This window comes from Orussus abietinus, unplaced genomic scaffold, assembly GCF_000612105.2.
Source record: "Orussus abietinus isolate OABI.00-Male unplaced genomic scaffold, Oabi_2.0 scaffold36, whole genome shotgun sequence".
Taxonomy (NCBI): domain Eukaryota; kingdom Metazoa; phylum Arthropoda; class Insecta; order Hymenoptera; family Orussidae; genus Orussus; species Orussus abietinus.
Genome location: NW_019394241.1, coordinates 13,297 through 36,282, shown reverse-complemented (window position 1 = coordinate 36,282; position 22,986 = coordinate 13,297). Strand labels below are relative to the sequence as shown.

Genomic DNA, 22,986 nt, shown 5'->3' with positions numbered 1-22,986 from the left:
AGATGCCCTCGCAAAACGACCAGCGACGTGTGCGTCACTTTCGTCAATACGAACGCCAAAGTGTACACTTTTCGTAAATGTGCAGAAAGTGGAGGCAAAACGAACAAACCTTTCGTGGGGGTCGGTCGACTCTCAGGGGTGGGTAAGTTCGTTGGGTCTCCCTCAACGGAAGGCTAACGACCCCCGGCTCCGCCGCGACTTTTGATTAATGCGAGTCAACAGTTAATTGGCCTGCGTTTAGTTGCAAGACCCGCCGCCAGAGGGCGGATAGTACGGGGGCGTGGCCGCGTAGACGCCGTGCCGATGTTCCGCGTTGCATCTGCATGCGCGCTCGGTAAACACGGGGCTCGATAGCTGCACCGGGTGCCGCATGCTGTTTATGCGGTTGCGTACAACGCCCACTTGCGGGTACGCCCATCCACGCGCACTTGCGCGCAATTGACGCTGCTAATGCGCGGACCCGTTATCATCGATACCCGTCCTCGTTATCGCGCCGTTATTTCTGACCCACCTGCCGTCCGGATGGCTCGTTGCTTCTGAATCGGAAATGGAGGAGCCGTACGGTAGCGCCTCGCAATGTTAATTATCGCCTTTGATGGATGAGAGGAAGATTCCGTACGATTTAACGGGTAATAATAATTTGCAGGTTAGGACGTGGAAAGAGGAGCGGGGGTGGATGTGGAGAGAATGCGTAAATTGAACATTCGTCATTTTTATATGTATATATATTTAGTACCTTTGAACGCGACAAATTGATTTCTTGCTCTTGATCGTTGGATATGACTGGTCTTTAAGACTATCATTCCGGGGACATGCTCTCCTGATCGTGCTCCGTTTCTATGTAAACGCCGCTAATTATTAAGAAACTCAGACCTAGTCATTATCTGCGATGTTCAGCCTGGCGTGTCAAATTGGACAATGAATGTTGTTTTTTCAACCTCTTGAATGAGTAAAGTCAACTTTAACGAGGCCATCGAGAGTGGACGATTTTTCTGCATTGTTTAGTCGTAAAAAGTTATACAACGGCATTCGGACGGCAGTAAATAAATATACAGTGAATAATTCTCAAATGATCCGTAACGAGAAATCCATTCTCCACGTCAGTACCGTAGAAATTGACAGTAGTTCCACTTCTAGAAACTATTAATCGGCTTTTACCGTAATACAAAATCAAAAGCGGAGAATAAGAAAAAAAAATCATTACATTATTGACAAAAGCTGGACTTATCTCTCTGATGTAGATGCAATGTATGTAATTCTGTTTGTAAGCCTCCGTTCTTTGAAAACAAACCCATCCCTCCCTGCAACGAGTCAATTATTTCGTTAATCGCGTCAACCGTCGTAAAAAGTTAAACAACGACATTCGGACGGCAGTCGACGAAGTCGGTGGCAACATGTCGTTACCTAAAAGTAGCACGTACTCTTACCTTTCGCGGAATTAGCACCATTACGCGCCGGGGTACCATCGATGGATTTGTCAACGTACTCCATACGTACCGCGGTATAACGGGCCGTATTCTTCGCGCTTCGTACGTGCGCCGTATTCATTTTGGTCAACCATTCACATCGCGATGGCGAACTACGGGGAATGTAAATTGTTCGTAATCGCGAGGGAGACCACGCCTTGCGTTCCCGTATGTACGTTACAGCGGGTACGTACCCGATGCGCATTCCTAATATTTTACAATTTCAACCACCCTGGCCCGACGGTTTCCACGCGTGAAATCGTTGCGTCGAATTTAGAAAATGTCAGACTTACCGTACACGTTACACGTAAGCAAAGGAGGATCTTCGTAGCCTAGAATATGTAGGAAACGTCGCTATCATAACGAATTGGGTGGTGGGCAATTAAAAAAATTGCTTTACCGGGAAAGTACTCCTATTCCTGGTTATGTTTGTTAATCGATGGGAGAAAATGCTCGAAATGTTAGAGTATGATAATTGAGTCGCAAGAGATTCTAAAATCAATTGTACAAAAATCCAAACCTTTTCTCCTTTTTCTTTTTCTTAACCAAGAAGGGTGAACTTGAAAGAAAATAAAAATGAAGTTTTATAAACGCGGGTGGTCATACATTTTTTCGAAATCACTCTGAGTAGATTAACCCTTGGCCTACTAAGAGCGCCTAAAGGCACCCGACGTTTGGTCCAATATTGCCTGCACGGTCAGACGAATTTCGCCCATACGTCGAAATGGCTCCCTGTTCAAAGGGTTAACCCATTTATTGCCAGGCAATTTTAGAGTCAGCTTGGTATATACGCTTACTACAAGATATCTCGCAGTTGGCAGTGAATGGGTTAACTTTTGATCGATCTTTTATTTATTCCCCTCAAAATCGACATAGCTCCCTTATCAAAAGTCATTATAATAATTCACGAGAAAGTGATCTTTGCGCCTGTCTAAACAGAATCGATGTACCATTGACACCGTCTAATCGATCAAACTAGTGAATAAGGTAAAAAATCACATTTTGGCTCAACGATTTTCTGGAGGTCGACGTGGCCTCGACTTTCCCGGGCGAGCGTTTAGCCTCGGTCGCGTCGCACGAGAGCTACATCCCTAATCTATCCGACTTATCTAACGTACCGTCTCTTTGTTCTTGCAGTATCCTCGAGCTACGGAAAGAGAAAAGCAGGGACGCAGCGAGATCGCGGCGGGGCAAGGAGAACTTCGAGTTCTACGAGCTGGCCAAAATGCTGCCCCTGCCCGAAGCCATAACTACCCAGCTGGACAAAGCCTCCATCATAAGGCTAACGATCTCCTACCTCAAACTCCGGGACTTCTCGGGACACGGGGATCCTCCCTGGAACCGCGACGGTCCGCCGCCCAACAAATCCGTCAAAGGTACGAGGGAACCTTTCCTTCCTCTTAGCCTCTTTTTTGCACGGGGAAGATCTAGTGCAGGCCCAAAACCTCACGAAAACAGAGGACGTTGACAAAAGAGAGACTGACCTGACATTGTTAACGCGTGTCTTCCTAAGGCAAAAAGGAGGTACAAGAAATACATCCACGCAAATGGCCAGCTTTATAAGGGGGGTTCTTACTTATGTATAAAATATTTCCCTTAATTTTGTTGTGTTGATTTAAAACATGTTTTATATCATTTTGTTGTGTCATTAAAACATGTTTTAGATAATTTTATAGTAGACTGATAAGGAGATAGTTACGTGAGCTTTAAATATAAATTATCAGGGTAACGCTAGCCAGTAGACGCTGGCGATATTGCAGTAATGGTATCAAAGGTACGCACTTAAACGGTTAAACAGGACAGTTGCCATCAAGAGACACTCAGTCGAGACAAATGAAATTTGGCGGGACACGAGAAGAGACGTTTTCCGTAAAAAGGAAGCGATCGGGCGTCGCAGATCCGTCAATCCCGCGTCGACTTTGCTTTTATTATGATGGTAGAAGAAAAGAGGGGAAAAGCCGGGAATGCGTAGGTCGGTAACTTAATTACGGGAAAAGAGAAAACGATAGACCCTCCTTAGTCGTCGATCCGAACGCTGGGTCGGGGCTCGTGATGATCGAAGGACCTCCAGGAAGGATTCGCGTGATTGGGAAGGGGCGACTGGCCTAACTATGCCGAAAGGGGAAAGAAAAGCTCCACTTTATCCCGCCCGTAACACCCGCGGGTTCAATTGAAGAATCCCAAACGAGGGAACGAGTAATCTTTGGTCTTGTTCCTCAGTCACGCGCTGAGCGTTGAAGAGAAACTAAACATTAGTAAACTATTTTTTTCATTTACACAGGGTGTTATAAAAGTCTGCAAACGGTCTAGTATTTTGAAAACGAAACACTTTTTAGAAAATAGTTTCGCTTTCGAGAGCACCGATAGTTGCAGCGTTGAAGAAAAAATAAACATTAGTAAACTATTTTTTTTCTTTTACACAGGGTGTTATAAAAGTCTGCAAACGGTCTAGTATTTTGAAAACGAAACACTTTTTAGAAAATAGTTTCGTTTTCGAAAGCACCGATAGTTGCAGCGGTTCCGTAACCGCGATGGAAACGAAAACGGAAACGTGCTCCCGTACACGTTTTTGCAGCGCTGGAAATTCCTACCGTCGTAATTACTCCTTGACGAACGGGAGCCTAAATAAGTTTGTTCGTAATTCGGAATTCTATAAAATTGTGAATAATTGATCGGAGGATCAGCTTCACGGGTTCTTACAAGAGACTTTATGTAAAACACCTGTTATGCATAAATATATACCTGATAGCAAGTTGCATGAGAAGTGGCCGGTGTTTCAGGAAAGAAACGACACTCGTAATGATAACGGTTTGCGGTTACGGAACCGCTGCAACTATCGGTGCTTTTGACTTGTTTGTGAATTTCGAATTATTAACAAACTTCAGTTCGTTCGTCAAGAAGTGATTACCATGATAGGAACTTCTAGCGCTGGAAATACGTATACGGGAGTACGTTTCCGTTTTTGTTTCCATTGCGGTTACGGAACTACTGCAACTATCGGTGCTTTTGAATTACTTATGAATTTCGAATTATTAACAAACTTCTTCAGTTTGTTCGTCAAGAAGTGATTACCATGATAGGAACTTCTAGCGCTGGAAATACGTATACGAGAGCACGTTTCCGTTTTTGTTTCCATTGCGGTTACGGAACCGCTGCAACTATCGGTGCTTTTGACTTGCTTGTGAATTTCAAATTATTAACAAACTTCTTCAGCTCGTTCATGAAGAAGTACTTACAGTGATAGGAACTTCTAGAGCTGGAAATACGTATACGGGAGTACGTTTCCGTTTTTGTTTCCATTGCGGTTACGGAACCGCTGCAACTATCGGTGCTTTTGACTTGTTTGTGAATTTCGAATTATTAACAAACTTCAGTTCGTTCGTCAAGAAGTGATTACCATGATAGGAACTTCTAGCGCTGGAAATACGTATACGGGAGTACGTTTCCGTTTTTGTTTCCATTGCGGTTACGGAACCGCTGCAACTATCGGTGCTTTTGACGCATGTTCATCTCATGGACGATTGGCTCTGTTTGCCGTGGGGTTTTTCGAGGCGCGCCTGTCTCTGATGCTTTTTGACAGATCAGCTTCTAACTCCGGGGAAGAGAGCTCGGGTGGGAGAGAGTTGTTCCTGATGTGAAGCGGGTGGGCAGGACGTTCGTAGGTACGTAACTGGCATATTTCGCTTCACCGAATGTTCTTAGGGGATGGGACCAACAGGAAGTCAAGCGTGATGTGACTTCGGTGACATTCCATTGACGCGTTCACGTATTTCCTATGAGTTATCCAGAGTTGTATGGAAGAGTGTATTGGAAGACGTGTACCTTGTGTTCCGAGCTTAGTGCCCCACAAAGTCAACTGCACGTTTAAGGTGGTGTGAAACCCCTCAAATCGGTTGATTCAAATAAGACACTTTTTTTTAATGGTATTGATCGAACCGTCTGATACTTTGACACATGACTCGTGAGCCCCTAGGAATTATCCTGACGTTTTCAAGATTAGGATTTTTCGAAAAGAACTTTTAACTTAGCCCAGACCAGAACCAAAATGGCGTCGAGCTCTCATATTTCAATCGATATATAATTAAGGCTCTGATATGAGAAACGAAAGGGTCAGGATAATTGCACGATAATCTAGAACACTCTGATAATCGATAAACTCGCATTTGAACGGGAAAAAGGGGGAAAAAAGTGTCTTATGCGCAGCTATGCTTAAACAATGGTAATATGAGGTCTCGGGGTGAAAGTTTAGTTGACACGGAAATCACGGATGGCGCAGGGGGTCACTCTGCAGTCAATTAGGGCCTCGGAAACAATACAATTAAGAGTACCGAGTTATCGTTAATGTCTACTTTTTTGAAAATATTGTCCGGCCAATGGCTTCTCGGTTACCCGATACCAAACTAAAGTCCAATCACGTAATCGATTCGGCAACCGACTGAATGGATCTAGAAGAAACCCTAGATCTACCACATCATTCTGTAAATAGCCAAGTGACCAATCGTGAAACTCTCGGAACTTTACTTTCTTCATATCTCTAAGGTGTTATAATACCCTAAAAAACAAATCTCATTTGCGCCGCCTTCAAAATGGCGGGTAAGCGCGCTCGTTGCGAATAAAGAATGGAGGAGAAAGAAATGTCAGATCTACCACATCATCCTGTAAATAATCGAATGACCAGTCATAAAACTTAAGAAAGTTTTCTTTTATAAACATCAAGGATCTTGACACCGCTCGAAGAAATCTTGCGCGTGTCTGGGAAATGATAAGAAATGGTTCAGTGAATTTGTGTATTAAGAAAACGTTTTAAGAAGGGCTGTCAATTTTTTTCACTTTTTTTTTTTTGTAATTCTAATTTAAAATTGCTTTTTCTACGTCAGTGCACAAGGGAGGATTCAGAAAGGCATCATGCCGGGGAGATGAATGAATTCTGGAAAGCAGAATCACAGATTCTTAGGAAAGAGGCGTAAACAGGCCAGTAATAGATGGTCCTCGGAGATATCCCGTATATATATGACCGAGTGACCAAGCGTCCGGCAAAAGATTCGCAGATACATAGTAATAGAGTATTGTCGCCAATAATCGAGCGATAAGATCGGTCGCTTCCTTTATCCGCGGTTCATTTCACCAAAATCGGGGACGTCCAAAGTCAGTGGCTCGGAAACAAAAGTGTCCCGAACGGATGCTCCAAAATCCAAAGCGGTCTTTGTATTCTGATATAAATCCTGCTTTTATTCTCATACGTGGTACCAGTCGATCAAAGTAGTACTACATTTTTTATTATTATATACAACCATTACTCTAACAATATAATGAACTAAACAATGTACAACAGACTATAAAAACGGCAATAAAATACATGTTTATGTTAATAAGATAAGTAATGAGGAAACGAATTTTAATCTGTTATAATTTAGCTCATCTATTATGTTACTTATTGTACGTTTAGAGGCCATTGAATAATTAAAGAGTATGTAATAAGAATATAAAAATTATGCCCCGAACGGATGCTCCAAAATCCAAAGCGGTCTTTGTATTCTGATCTAAATCCTGCTTTTATTCTCGTACGTGGTACCAGTCGATCAAAGTAGTACTACATTTTTTATTATTATAAACAACCATTACTCTAACAATAAAACTCTAAATCGTGCTTTTATTCTCGCACGTGGTACCAGTCGATCAATGTAGTACATTTCACAACACTTTAACAATCCGATTCGTATAACAAGTTGTGCAAGTACCATAAGATATAAAAATGAAATCATCGCTGTTAAGTAAAAATGAGGTATAAAAGAGACGCTTTTAAAAAATAAATACTCCAGAATGAAACATTTAACTATCTGTATTGTTACCAACCAGAAGGATTCGACGTTCACTTTTAGACATTTAAATAACGTCGTTCGTACCTATGAATTAACGATTTTCATGAAATGGATGACATTTTTGAATGAAAATATCCCATTGAAAAAGGCGAGAGGAAGCAGGGGTGGGAGTTGAATTCGGTTAATATTTGCGGATAGAAGTGCGAGGGACGTATAAAGGCTTAGGTACCCCATCACTACCCACATGTAAATCTAATCACGGCAACCCCAACACACTCTTCGGGTTACCAGCCGCCGATGTAACTAAACTAACGAAATCGAATTACGCACCATCCGCGCACTGCCGGCGCGACTCCTCGTCAAACCGAACCCATAGTGCGACATGTCTACCCTCGTCCGAATGTCTGCCAATCGGTCCGCCTCGAAACGAGTTTTTCCCAACTTAACGAAGTCAAATTCTCCGAACGCCCCGAAGCGAGTAACGATTCGCTCTTTTTTCTTCATTGCGAATCATTGATTTTCATTTCTTCGCCGCTTGTTCGGCACATTTACCTCGTAGAATTTTTTTTGATTTTGCAAGTCTCGTTCACTAAAATAATATCGTTATTCTGGATTATATACTTTTCACGAATAGATATGTATAATGGTTAATTAATACTAACGATTCGCTCTTTTTTCTTCCTCACGAATCATTGATTTTCATTTCTTCGTTGCTTGTTCGGCACATTTACCTCGTAGAATTTTTTTTGATTTTGCAAGTCACGTTCACTAAAATAATATAGTTGTTCTAAGTTATATACTTTTCACGAATAGATATATGTAATGGTTAATTATTATTAACGATTCGCTCGTCACAAATCATTGATTTTCATTTCTTCGTCGCTTATTCGGCACATTTACCTCGTAGAATGTTTTTCGATTTTGCAAATCTCGGTCACTAAAATAATATCGTTATTCTAGATTATATACTTTTCACGAATAGATATGTATAATGGTTAATTAATATTAACGATTCGCTCTTTTTTCTTCCTCGCGAATCATTGATTTTCATTTCTTCGTCGCTTATTCGGCACATTTACCTCGTAGAATGTTTTTCGATTTTGCAAGTCTCGTTCACTAAAATAATATAGTTGTTCTAAGTTACATACTTTTCACGAACAGATATGTATAATGTTTTAACCTTAGGCGTGTACTTCACATACGTCAAATGTACGATCTTACGTAATCACGGTAAAACAATTTAAGGAGGACCTTCGTGTCAAGGTTGTCAAATGGCCTGTCTAGAGATTACCTGCTACACGTACCTACGCTAGACAAATGACTATAAAATTGTTTATTAACCGGATTTTATGAAACGAGTTTGTCCGGATCAACGAGGTCGATTTTAATGAGAAAAGTCGTACGTAATGAAAAAAATCTCGAGTGAACAATAATCTGTTTTGTCAGTCACTAGTTTTATTTTTTTATCTTTATTTTATCGACAGGACCATTTTAGCGTTGTTGCCCTCCGAGGTATAAAAACAGTATTACCGTCCTTATCAATTTAATGTTATTTAAGTTACAAAGCTTACGTATAAAATTAGCTAGATTGAATTCTGTTTGTCCGAAAAATGAGTAATTATTCAAAAGTGTTGAATGTGTCAGGACAATTCTTAGATGATCAGGTGGGATGTGTCAAAGTTTCGGTCAGTTTGGTCTAATACCCTTAAAAAAAAGTGTTGTATTCGAATCGACTGATTTGAAGGGGAGTTTCACTTCACCTTAACATGGCTTGCAACCGATTTTACCTCTGCGTAATTCCCATGTATGAGTATCCGACATCATATATTTCATATATTTTCGCGAAATCGGAGCAAGTTGAGTCAGCGAAGACAACAGGACCATGATTGTGAAATGACCTTTCAAAAAATGGCAAATATCTCCAACAGCATGTTGAACGAGGCACTTTGCGAAAGTGGAAATGTCTCCCGAAAATGGACGTCAGAAATAAAGCGGAGAATGAACGGAAAATAGAAAGAATAAATTTACAATATTTTGGAATGAGGGATAAGAAAGAAAAAATACGACATAATGCAAAGCAGATTATTTTTTTTAGCAATCCTCCTGAAATAGAACCGTGAAACGTACAGGTACCACACGTTTCTCGTAAGTAACTCGGAACGACAATTTCCCTTGAATTTAGGTTTAAAGAGCATGAACAAGCAAGCGTCCTGCCATTAATGCAAATAACTCGTAAATCCGCGAGATGATCAGCATTTCGCTAAGAAACAAACCCTCCATATTAAATTGAAGAAACTACTGTAATAGCCATTACCAGATACGTATTCTTTTTTATCCTGCCAATTTAATGAACGTATATTTAAGCATCGGTACGAAATGTATATTTTTGTTTCTTTTTATTTTTATTGTTATTTGATTTTTATTGATTTTTATTTGATCATGTAATACCATTGTAAACAAAATTCGATGAAAATTTATTTCCGGTCTACGAAGCAAGCCACGTGTAAAGGTAAATGCATTTGAATGGAATACCTTTTTTCATAAGTGAATGGAAATTACGAAATAAGGGTTGTGGACAGAGATCAAGGAATATTTTTCCGTCTCGTTTGTTTCGATGCACAGGTGGAAATCCGAGTTTTTCGCCAATGGCTACGTGTGGGATTTTCGAAATCCTGGGAAGGGCCGAGACGAGAAAGCACGGACTTTAAACCAGTGTTTAACATAGTTGGAGGCTAGTTAACGACGAGGGGACCGAAAGCGAGGGTTACAAACTGTGGTTCTCAATTCTCCAGCATCCCTCGATTCACTTTGTAAAAAAATTCCACGACACAAGTTGTGATTAGGAAAATTATTGACTATACTCTACACCTTAAGTGTGCGCAAACGTTCGGTTTTATCAATCTTAACAAAATATATTAAAATCGGATTAATGTCTAGATAGATTGACTTTGTCTCATTGATGTGATATGAAAGGAAAAACGTTTTGCTGAAATAACAGAATTTAATATATTTATATATGTTATACATTGTTCCATGTATATGTTATGAGACGATGTCAGAAATTCTCAAGTTAGGATGCGAGAACCACTGACACCCCTCGGCAACTCGACTGCCAAATGAAATACCGGGATTAACTAAACATACCTGATTAATTAAGCAACGCTTAACTGGATCACTGTTACCAATACTCTAATTATCGTCCCTTTAGTATCATTCAATTTGTTTAAGCAAAGGACGAGTAGGTTCTTGAATTTTATATGATCTATGCCGTGGTTTACAGTCGAGTATTAGAATCGAGGAGATTACATTGAGCTATATGTTAAGAAACTCGGTAGAGTTTCGCGCCAAATATATATTTCACATATTTTTGTGATCGAATTATTTGTATTAAATCAATTGTCATCAATAAAATATGTATTTAACAAAAATTATATGCAGTTAAAAGAATCTTTCGAGCAGCCATTCCCGAATTGATGTTTCTCTTGCACTTCCATGCAAGTCGAACTACCAATTCCCTAGGCCCACCACGAGGAGGTTGCTGTTCATGGGTATTTATAAATATATTCATATATTCATATTTATTCATAAACTCATTCATAAATAATTTCAATTTGATATATAATAATATATACATCCGAGAAAAACAGCATTGAAACAATATATGTAAACAAGGACTGTAACTACAATGAGAGTACAACGTATTATAGTATGATAATATTACCAATGTAACTATATTAAAAGGTTAACAACCACGAATAATTTTTTACCGTTTAAATGATATCACACGATCTTAGAAATGTTTTTGAATCTTTTACAATTTAAGGTGCGGTGAAAATGGCCTCAGAGGCGTTATAGTACTTATAATACTTTTCTCCAAACTGGGTATATCGAATTCTTGAAGACTTTACCGCGTGAATGTGGAAGTCCTGAATTTGAATTAAACAAATTTTTTTTTCATTTATCTCAAGTCAGAACCAAAACGGCGTTATCAAAACATATTTTATGCCTTTTGAAAGGTCATAATAAAAAACGAAGATTTTCAGGACCTAGGTATAACAATTTAGAATACTAGGGTAATCGGACATTGCAGATTTATGTGAGAGAAGTTTCATAAATGCGTGTAATAAAATTCTTGCATATTCCGTGAGAAAGTACAGCAGATGGCGCTGTAGTCGATTACAGTATTAAAGTCATGAATCCAAGGAATTCATGAGTTTTTCGGACTTTTGGGGATTTCTTGAGTTTTCCTTCGATTCCTTTGTAACCGTTCCACTGAAATGACATATGAAACATGCCACTCTGTAAAATACTCAATGTAGTACAACACAGCTGTTGTTATAAATATAAATGTCGGTATCGTGACGCGTCGTTTCAGGTGGTACATTAGAAACATTTGTTTTCATTGATAACAGTTAAATTTCTCTCTATTAAAATTATAAATTTGACATGAAGATTAACATTGGTATGCAATGTTTGTAAATGTGCGATCAAGTTTAGAATTTTATGACACACAATAGGACACTTTCTAAACTAACTTGTGAAATTAAAGAGGATGTACATTAAATACATCTGTGAATATATTATAAATTTAGTATTTATTCCGTTGTTGAATAAAACCTCTAGTTGATGTTTCATGAATTTATTACACTTTCCCTTTTTGTGTAATCATATAATTAACATGAAGTATACGATGTTTGTCCGCAAAAGTCATTCGTACGGGGCAATTCTCACGTTTTTTGTCTTGGCGGAGAATTATCCATGGAAAGTAAAAGGACACGAGTCAAGAAATGTAGAGATCCTTGTAGATCTCGCCCCGGATAAATGTGACGGAACTTGTCCCACTTCTGTACAACTGGCTTCCAACTTACTCGCCGAAATTTAACATAATTCTTCCGTGCTCGCTCTGAAGAACTAATCGACTGAATTATGAGACCGTTGCGTCAAACCCGCGTCGTCCAGTTTTCGGCCTGAATGAGTAAGTAGCTGTACGGCGTTAAAAAAATAAAATGTTATCCAAACTACAGGCAACATATTTTCGAAACATAACTGCAAACATGAATTAAATGAGCGCTTAAAATGAATTCCCCGTTACGAGTAGGACAACGAAATCCACGAATAATGTTAATGTTAACGAAGAATCACTTTAGGGCAAAGAACATTTTTATGTCCTTGCAACAGTATGACAAAGAGTTTGGAGACATAAAAATGATTGCCACAAAAAACCCGCTTTAAGGTGAAGTGAACGGTATTCTAAATTGTTCGAGCTAGGTCCTGAAACTCTTCGTTTTCGATTTTAAGCCTCCAAGAAGTGTAAAACATCGAAAACGTGCACGGACCACGCCATGTTGGTTCTAATCCATGATAAGTAAATCAATTTCTCATGTAAAATGAAATTTTATGAATTTCAGGTTTTACTTTAGTGCCTCCATATTCCCGTGAAAAATTTGAAACGAATCGGTACACCCAATTCGGAGAACACTTTCACCAAGGATTTGACTTCTCAGATATATATAAGCTGACTCTTTCATATCCTCTTAAAACGATAAAAAAATGTTAATTACTTACTTAATTCAATCGTTTTTCAGAGATATGCCTGAGAGAAGGCGTGAAAGTTTTAAATCCTCGTTAAAATCGAGTTGACGATGAAAGTGCACGACCGAGGAACATATGTCGCGCGTCCATGTCGCGGCGGGACAGGAAAAGGGGTGGACTAAAGAGAGGGTGGCTATCATGGGGATGATGGAGGCCTGGAATGGGCTTTTGAGAATCCTGAGTGCCCATTTGATAGACCATCAATGTAAAACAGCGTAACATTCACGAAGGAGTAAGAGAAAAAGGAAACGTGCACTTTCTTCTGAAAGGAAAGAAACGACATACAAGAAAATTAATAAAAACCCTTTGCCCGTATCCAATCGTATTGAAGGGCTGTTTGTGATATACTTCGTACGTAAATAGGGGAAATAAATATACGTTTCTACTTCTAAAAATATTTCTTTCTTCCCATGAGAGCTTCGTAATCATGGCGTTGACGTTCCTCGTAACGAAGGACTCTTGCTAAACGAGTGTACCTATTGTGTTACACCTACCCTACCGATATAGCTTTATGATCCCGAACGATTAATCTTCATATCGAAGATACGAGTATTACATTCGGGAATTCGATCCCCATCCCTTTGGGACGTGCAATAACGTTTCACTCTGATTGTAGTGACGAAGGTTGGAACCGATGGATTTACGCGAATGACGCCATTTTAACGTGCATTAGCACCCTGGATTACCTTGCAATTACTGTTATCTATGTGCCCAAGCAATTAGACATTATGTAACACATACCTATTTTCCTTCCACTGTTACCCTCAGACGAAACGAGTACAAAAAAAAAGACGCGATTATATCCAATCGCAATGAAATGATTTATATGATTTATATGTTACAATCCAAAACATTAGTTGATTATGATTACAATTCGTTACAATTACAATTTCCTCTAAATATTCTTAAAGCGCGTTCGATGTAGGAATCAAGTCGTTGGAGACCCTATTCTCATTTAGGTACCGCGAAACACGATACTCACGACAATTACCTTGAAAAGAAATAATCATTAAACCAAAGAAATATTTCCTTACTTTGAGGAATAATTATTTGGCTGAAATAAATTCGACTGAATTGGATGCAACGTTTCTTTGGAATGACGACCACTTATTTGAGTTTATTCGAGTGAAATAATTGTTTGGAGTAGCAAAATATTTCTTTGGTTCAATGAGCTTTTTTTCTCAGTGTCTGGAATCGGTTATTCTCCTTACCTCCTTCGGTCCTCGCAATGAGCGACCAAGGCGCGGCCGGAAGCGGAACGTATCCGGCCGGTTTGTCCTCACTTCCGGAACACCTCGGACCTCGCAAGGAAGACGAAACAAGTTGCAAGCTGCGAGGTGGGGTGCCGGCTCGTAAATCGTTGAAAGCCAGCCACACAGGAGTCCCGCACCCGGGGATTACTAGGGTGCGACGTCACGACGTCACCCCTGGCCGTCGGAAGATTCGACTCCATCTGCCCGCGTTCTCCTGGCCTCCCGAAAAAGAGGAAGCGAGACGGCTGCAACATATGAGAAGTATAATATAATATCGCGCCTTCCCGCGCCCCTATAACGGACTCCGGGGACTAGGATTTAATGAAAAATGGCCGAATTTGTTGTCTCCGCCGGAGGCGGGACAGTGTTCACGCCAGGAGGGTCCCGAGTTACGGCCGCGTGATAATGGACCATGATACGGCCCTCTCTCGTTCTCTCTCGTCGAACCTTCGAAGGTGAAGATGCGGCACCTGACATTTCTTATGGTTTACGGCCAAGTTATCACTTGCGCAGAATTACTTATCTACGATGGCGATAGACAAAATCAGGCTAAGGGTGCAACCTGCCTGATAATATTTACTGCTTTCTTTGTCTTGTCAGTGACCCGAATAGGAAGTGGGTGCTTGGACGAATTACCATTTCTGGCTACCTTAGCCATTTATTTAGACGATCGAAGGAAAGATTTCTTTTCGACGACAATGGTAAAGGATAGAACAAGAGCTTTTTTTGTTTCTGATATTTAATTTTATAACTTCAACTTTCTAAGTTAAGCAATTGCGTTGGTGAATAGAGAATTTATGGGTTTTTTGCAAGTCCTATTTTGTTCGTGTTACGTGCTAGCTAAATGAATCGATCAAATGAAACATCTTCTTTGAGGTTGCGAGATAAAATACCTGTAATTTGTTGTCCCGAATAGTTATCTATATTGATTTTCGGGTAATAACCGAAGGCCTCGGATGGACTGACTCTCCAATAGTTAACCACCGGTATTTTTCTATCCTTCCAAAATAAATATCGCTGAGTTACGGGTCGCAGCTCGCGCCATAAAACATGTTTTATATATTTATCAAAATATTGTGATAGCCAGCGGGAGGGTGTGAGATGTTAGGGGAGGATTTATGGACGGGGGCAGCTGACCGACGAAACACATACAAATTTCAGGACGACACGAGTAACTTTCGCAGGTCCTTCCTTCGTCTCATTGTTTCCTCGTAAGAAGGAAAGCCCCCTCGATCGGTCCCGAAGGGAAGCAGGAGCAGTTGGTGCTTCGAATTATGTTTTATCGAAAATTTGATGGCTTAACCCATATATATATATAAGAAAAACACCTTACGTACAATAAACATTTCTTTTCAGTCTAATTAATAAAATTACACTTCATTTCACAAGGCATTGAATAATATCGCTAAATAATCGAGACCCTTTTTAAGGTCTATAAATTGAATCCTGCTACAAGACACTTCTTTTCCACAATACATTAATTTTATTAGAATTCTATTAACTGTTTTTATCACAATTTAAAAAAAAAACGTAACGAATTCTAAAAACCAAATCGATAGACAAATGTAGAAAAAAACCTTCGATGTTCAACTAAGTAACCTATATTGTTATATAAGGGTCAAATGAACCGCCATGGGTGAGTTCCCGATTAAAAGTAGATGAATTCACCATTATGAAATTACAAATCCAAATTAATACAGTATCTTAAGCTGATATGAAAGGGTCATTTTATATACGTAAAACCTCAAAATATTTATAAAATTTTTCTTCAAACTGGGTGCACCGAATCATTTGAAACTTTAGTACGTCATTATGAAGGCTCTAAGGAAGAACGCTCGTGAAATTTCATTTCTCAAAAAATGTTTTTTTTCTTTAGCCTAGACTAGTACCAAAATCACATTTTTTTTTCGGAAAAATGAAATTTTATGCGCATTGCGTTTTTCCTTAGAGCCTCCATAATCACGCGTTAAAGTTTCTAATGTTTCGGTGCGCCCAGTTTGGAGAAAAGTTTAATAAATATTTTGACGTTTCATTTTATTCATTTTGTCAACTACTTTGATGATTTCATATCGCCTTAACGTGAAGAGCACGTTCTGTTTCGTGTACAGGTCCCAAACCTGACGAAGGACCTAAAGAATTGGTCTTTGTCAAATTCCAGGAGCCTTTATCTTTACTACAGTTGTAGAAATATAGCCTCGATAGGAAATTTAAATTCTTCTTCAGACCAGTTAGATACCTATAAGGGTGCACTGTTTGGAGATATACTCAGTCGTTATTTCGAAGCTAAAACATTTATAGTCAATATGCGACATAAAAGTAGATTTTACTGATGACCTATAGGAAAATGGTGAACTGGTGGTTGAAAATCTACTAGCGTGCTGTCACATTTTGTTTATCATCCCGAAGGGGGAAAGGTTGAAGGATCAATAGCGGTGCCCAAATATCCTATCCATATGGGGCTTAGAGGTCGCATAGATTCCAATGGGTCCAGCAGTGCAGGGGTGTGTCGCATTCGGCACACTTCGGACTGGTGCTGGAACAAAGGTTCGTCAAGGTCCGAGTTTCGAATGAGATTACGCGGGATTAGGTCGGTATATGGCAGAAATATCAGAATCCGAAACTTGTTGACCGAAAGGCGTTGCGGGGGCGCAGCACCCCCAAGGCCGCGACCGGGGCCTTAGCCTCATCCGGGCGGACTTACCAGATTAGGAGGAGCGCGGAGTTCGATCGAATCTTCTAAGTCTTTCATTAAGGGAATCCGAGGTAGGGGGATTATTATTATGGGGTCGAAGGAGTCCGTCTTGTTTGCCAAGCAAGGGGCGAGATGCCCCGAAAAGGGTCGAAGGGGTTGTTTCCGATCGGAGTGATTCATGTCGGAATAGGATAAACAGGAAAGATGGACATTTCGGAGGACCATGGCCGGTGGAAAACGTGGTCTTCGATTTCTATTGGTCCAGGGTGTCCTAGATGTAGGGCGAAATATCGGACAGTTGGATGTACAATGCCCAGGGCAAATATATCTACAATATAAGGGAAAATATACAATGAAAAGAATTATGCGATTGGTGGGATATTTTGGAACTGATTCGGAACGTACTCTCTTTATAAGATACTTTGCAGAGTAATTGTGAAGTTATAACTGGTTAGAGTTCTCGAGACCAATGTCCCATGTTAGACGACGTAATCACCGATTCTTCTTTTATGTGTGATCGTTCTGGACATAGATCAAACAATTGCATACAATGTTTCCAATACAATTATGTAACGTAAGGGAAACCATATCGTGAGCGGTATAGAATCTAATGTTCAAGATCTTTTTGCTTCGAAAGTATCGTACATTTGCGGCTTGTTAATCTAGCAATGTCATAATGAACGGTAATTGAGTCTGAAATAATGAAACGCGGTCGATGCATTATGATTTGCATACATTTATTGATGGCTATGATACATTACGGAACATGGTCTAATGCTTAGGAAGTGTATTTCAATCGATGGACCCTGACGTACGCGTATATTTTATTGCAGGTTCGAACCGAGTGAGGTCCCCGGCATCCTTGGCCGTGGACATGTTCGAGCAGTACCAAGGTACCCACATTCTTCAGGTGAGTACCCTGTGTGCCTAAACGCGCCCGTCATCTCGCCTTTCACGCCATTGCAGCTAATATTCATTCTACCATTCATTATGGAATTGGTTCCTATTATTTCGTATAACCAATCAAAACGCATTTTATAACAAATATATAACTAATCATTTACCTCTCGTTCTTGTTCATTCATTTAGTGCATACGTCTGAACTAACGAAGCATCTCGTTCCATTTTGAGACCCTACTATAAACCACGAAGTAGTACAAGGAGATACGCCACGTATCGAAGTCGGTCCTACTTTAGGGATGTACGATCCTGGGATTTTCTCTTATGTAATGCCGAGAGATCTCTTCGGTGAAACTTTGCAATGAAAAATGATCATCTGCTGGCGCATCCGCTGCTCGGTATCACGTAAAAACCGTCATATTCCGTATAACACGCGCATTAGATTGTCGTTGCACGTTGTGTACCTAAGTCACAAAATTAAAAGCGTTTTAGGTTATTTGTACCGACAGGAGATGTTTCGGTCACGTAGGATCGGAATCATAATTTTCGCAAGTAGCTCTTCCCTAGATAAATCAGAAAAGATCCAAGATCCCTGATTTCAAATTCTGCGGCAACTTTTTATGGGATCGATCACAGGCGTTACATTTTCTTGCGTTACTTCGTGCAATCGACTTCATAAAATCATCGCACAGGCAATAAGATCATTTCAATTCCAAGAAAATACATCCCAGGTATTATTCCTACCATTTTAAACTGCATTGTCTCCGGTCTTACTGATAAAACAACGCAGCCGACGTACACCCCGTACCACATAACTCTACCGTTCCATCTTCAAAGCCTCCCGATCTCGGCGATACGTTACTCCTCGACTCCCAACCCGCCAAAAAGACCCACGCCACTTCATCCATCTCCCAAAGATACCCTTGGTCACCCGCGACCCCGCCAAGCCCTGAGGTCTGACCAGCAACCTCTTTCCTGTTGCAGTCTCTGGACGGGTTCGCGATGGCCGTGGCGGCGGACGGGCGATTCCTGTACATTTCCGAGACGGTCTCCATCTACCTCGGTCTCTCCCAGGTGAGTCTCTCTATACGTCATCCGCGGTCCCACCCCCGAGCGAGAGTGGGAGTGCCGGGAGGGGCGGGAATGCGCAGAGGCGCGGAAGCCGTGCGGATCCGGGTGCAGGGAGAGAGAGAGGCGCATAAGACAGCGTGCACGCGAGGGGGTGGCACGTATGCGAGCCCTCCCCCTCTCCCTCCGGTCGCCGCCGTTGGGGCGGAGGCGAGGGGATCGGTAGCCGGAGGTGTGGGCGGAGGCGGCGCAGAAGGGCAAGGAGAGTCGCGGCGGCGACGACGGGGGGAGGTCAAGGGAGGAAAAGAGGAAAAGGTTGGGTGAGTTGGCGGCCATACTGGCTGCTGGCATCGGCACGACCGGCGGCCGCGGGGCGCGGGGGCGGAGGGGAGGGGGTGGTTGCATGCCGCTCACGTAGCCTCTGCACGGCGGCGTGTTCGCCATTCCTAATGCCGAGCCCGCCGAAGGTGGACGGGCACCGAGCGGGACGGGACGCGGGGCGGGGGGCCCGGTACCGACTCGGTTCCGCGAGACCCTCGGGGCAATCAATAGGGTGTTTCGGAGATTCTGGAAACTGCTGCCGTCGCTGCCACAAACATGGCGGATAGATGGATGCGCTCTCTACCTTTTCCGCCAGGTTTCGAGGGCCGGCCGGAAGTTGACTTTTGAAGGGATGATCATGGAGATTCTGGAAGGGTGTTTCGGAGATTATGGTAACTGCTGCCGTCGCTGCCACAAACATGGCGGATAGATGGATGCGCTCTCTACCTTTTCCGCGAGGTTTCGAGAGCCGCCGAAAGTTCACTTTTGAAGGGATGATGATGGAGATTCTGGAAGGGTGTTTCGGAGATTATGGTAACTGCTGCCGTCGCTGCCACAAACATGACGGATAGATGGATGCGCTTTCCACCTTTTCCGCGAGGTTTCGAGAGCCGGCCGAAAATTGACTTTTGAAGGGATGATGATGGAGATTCTGGAAGGATGTTTCGGAGATTCTGGAAACTGCTGCCGTCGCTGCCACAAACATGGCGGATAGACTGGATGCGCTTTCCACCTTTTCCGCGAGGTTTCGAGAGCCGGCCGAAAATTGACTTTTGAAGGGATGATGATGGAGATTCTGGAAGGATGTTTCGGAGATTCTGGAAACTGCTGCCGTCGCTGCCACAAACATGGCGGATAGACGGATGCGCTCTCTACCTTTTCCGCGAGGTTTCGAGAGCCGCCGAAAGTTGACTTTTGAAGGGATGATGATGGAGATTCTGGAAGGATGTTTCGGAGATTCTGGAAACTGCTGCCGTCGCTGCCCCAAACATGGCGGATAGACGGATGCGCTCTCTACCTTTTCCGCGAGGTTTCGAGAGCCGGCCGAAAGTTCACTTTTGAAGGGATGATGAGACATCACGGAGGGAGGTTCTTTTGTTGGAAATTAACCGGGCATTTGTAACTAAGGTGTCGCGGTTACTTCTCGATGCAAGAATAATGTCGGCGGTCGGTATACCTACAGCTCCCACGGATATGCTCGTACTTAGCGTATGGATTGAATTTAGTGACTCCGAAATCCGTTCATATGGATACCGAATGGTATCCGCGTAGTTGTTGCGATGGAAAATGTTAAAGCTCGGATCCACGGGCAAGTAAGTTGCGATATCTCTTGCTAGAGCAGCTTGAATTTGCCGAACCTTAAGATTTGCGAAAATACGTTCAGGAATTACAAGGAACTGTATCTTTCGGCCGTAATTCTATTTCCGGGACGAGAAATTGAGCCCAGACCCGAAAGATATAATTTTCATAAACGGAGCCTTCTATTCAAGAAGAATTTTAAGAATGGTTAGATGATACATATGGATGAAGTATATTTCTCTGTTACTGTTAAACACTATCTGGATATATGGACTATTGTTTTTTTTTTTTTGGGGGGGGGGAGGGAAAGGACGACAGCAAGGATGCAATGAAAATGTCGCTAATCCTGCCGCTCAAAATGACATAGCTCGAGATTCTCTTGCACCATTTTCTGTTCCCGATTGAGCCGCTTCGATTGAGTATTCAGAACCTTCGCTCGTGTTATTGACTAACTATTGTTTTCCGTTTTGAAGTCTAGCGTCCTCGGCGATGCCTGCTTTTGCCGAGTGTGCGCATTATTAGGGCGTACATCAGAATGCACGCATCACAATTGCTAAGTGATCGCTGAATTAATTAAACGAGGGCAGTACGGTGTACAGGGTGTTAAGATTAAAGGTGGACCGTACTTAAATGACGAGTCGCCTTTTGAATGCGAAAACCCAACCGCAAATGATTATGCAAAATGATGGAATTTCCATAAGCTCCGCCCCCCCCCCCCTGGATTAAATTGTATACCATATAAGGTAAAACAATAATTTACTTAAAGAGAAAATTCAAATATGTTCTCCATTCCCGGAACGAAATATCTACATTCAATGAAATGTTTCATCTTTGACTGATGGTTACAAGTTAATCGCCTTAGAAAAAGAATTAACTTTCTGTATTGTTTAGAATGGTTGCAATCTCTTAGTACTTAAGTAAGTAAGTCGCTAGTCAGTCTAGTAAGTTACAAGTTAATCGCCTTAGAAAAAGAATTACCTTTCCGTATTGTTTAAAATCGGTGTAATCTCTTAGTACTTAAATAAAAATCCCTTAAATTAAATTCCGGGGTTTTTTCGAACGGGGAAGAAGGAATGGCACGTTTGAACCGAAGGATGCACCCGTTCAATGTTGAATCATTTCAGGTAGAAATGACTGGATCGAGTGTGTTCGACTACGTTCACCACCAAGACCACGCCGAGGTTGCCGAACAGTTGGGCCTCGGACTATCTTCAGCCACCAGTTCTTCCGGTCCTCAATCTTCGAGTTCCGGCCTCGCATCGCCTAGTTCCGCTGCGTCGGAAGAGCACGGATCGTCTTCCACGGCAAATCCTGACGGTAATGTCCCGTTAATGTTAATGATTAAATATCGATTTTTCATACAACAACGTTGTCCCGCTAAAACGCTTTTCCCCTTTATGAACGAGGTTTATTATTAACGCTAGTTTCGAAGCGTCACTTTAAGGTGAAGTGAAACACGTCGAGGAACTTGGTCGACGTCGATAAAGAAGATTTTTCTAAATGCCTACGTGTCGACGTTCGATTTTATATTGACAGCTATATCGAGTTATATTGGATATTGTACCAAATGGCATACTCCACCGGTCGCTTTCATACAATAATTATAAAGAAATCGAAGTAAAACTCCAGAAATCCTCTGGATTCATGCTTTCTGGCGCCCTAATTGACTGCAGAGGGACCCCCTGCGCCATCTGTGATTTCCAGGTCAATTAAATTTTCACTCCGAGACCTCGTACTACCATCGTTTTAGCATACAAGCGCATACAACACTTTTATTTGCCTTTATCCCGTTCAAATGCGAGTTTATTGATTACCAAAGAGTTCTAAATTGTCCTGACCCTTTCGATTCTTATATCAGACCCTTCGATAAGTGTATATTGATCGAAATATAAGAGCTCGATGCCATTTTGGTTCTGGTCTGGGCTGAGTTATAACATTTTTTTGAAAAATCCAAATTTTGAATGTGTCAGGACAATTCTTAGATGATCAGGAGTGGTGTGTCAAAGTTTCGAACAATTTGGTCTAACACCCTTACAAAAAAGTGTTGTATTCAAATCGACTGATTTGAAAGGTGTTTCACTTCACCTTAATGGCTTCCGTCTGACCAAGGTTTTTTTACAACGTGCAACTATAATGGCCCCGTTCATTACCATGCATTAAATGTATTCGTATAAAGTATTAGCACACGGTGCCTGAGCTATCCGTATAAGTAATACAGCTCCACGACCGAATCCGCCGTGACGGGTTAACTTTCGGCTTTAATTATTATTTTTAAATCGCATGTTCTACAACAAATGATGGAAAGCTTAATGGCATATTTAGATTTCATTGTGTATTTTCTTTTTTAATAATAATTTATCCTATATTCTGGTTTATTATGTTAAGGGTTATCTCGTAGCCACTGAAACCTCGTTATTATTCATGATGGTCGCACAATCGGGAGAAACTAGCATGTATGTATGACAATTCGATGGTCACCGTGAACATTAACAGATCGCAACCGTCCTCGCGCATTCAGGCTGCCCATAGTTGGACATCGAATTTGCATACAACTTCCGGAGGCGGTTGCAAGCAAC

At 41.5% G+C, this 22,986-nt stretch overlaps 1 protein-coding gene across 1 annotated transcript in view; it reads left to right on the top strand.

The window, feature by feature from the left end:
• Positions 1-2,650: 2,650 nt before the first annotated feature.
• LOC105695862 (protein trachealess) overlaps positions 2,651-22,986 on the top strand; it is a 31,882-nt gene continuing 11,546 nt past the window's right edge. The window contains exons 1-4 of the mRNA XM_023432285.1: positions 2,651-2,842; positions 17,656-17,732; positions 18,707-18,796; positions 21,535-21,727. Coding sequence (XP_023288053.1) covers positions 2,692-2,842; positions 17,656-17,732; positions 18,707-18,796; positions 21,535-21,727 — 511 coding nt within the window. The 5' untranslated portion in view covers positions 2,651-2,691. The remainder of the gene's footprint in view (positions 2,843-17,655; positions 17,733-18,706; positions 18,797-21,534; positions 21,728-22,986) is intronic.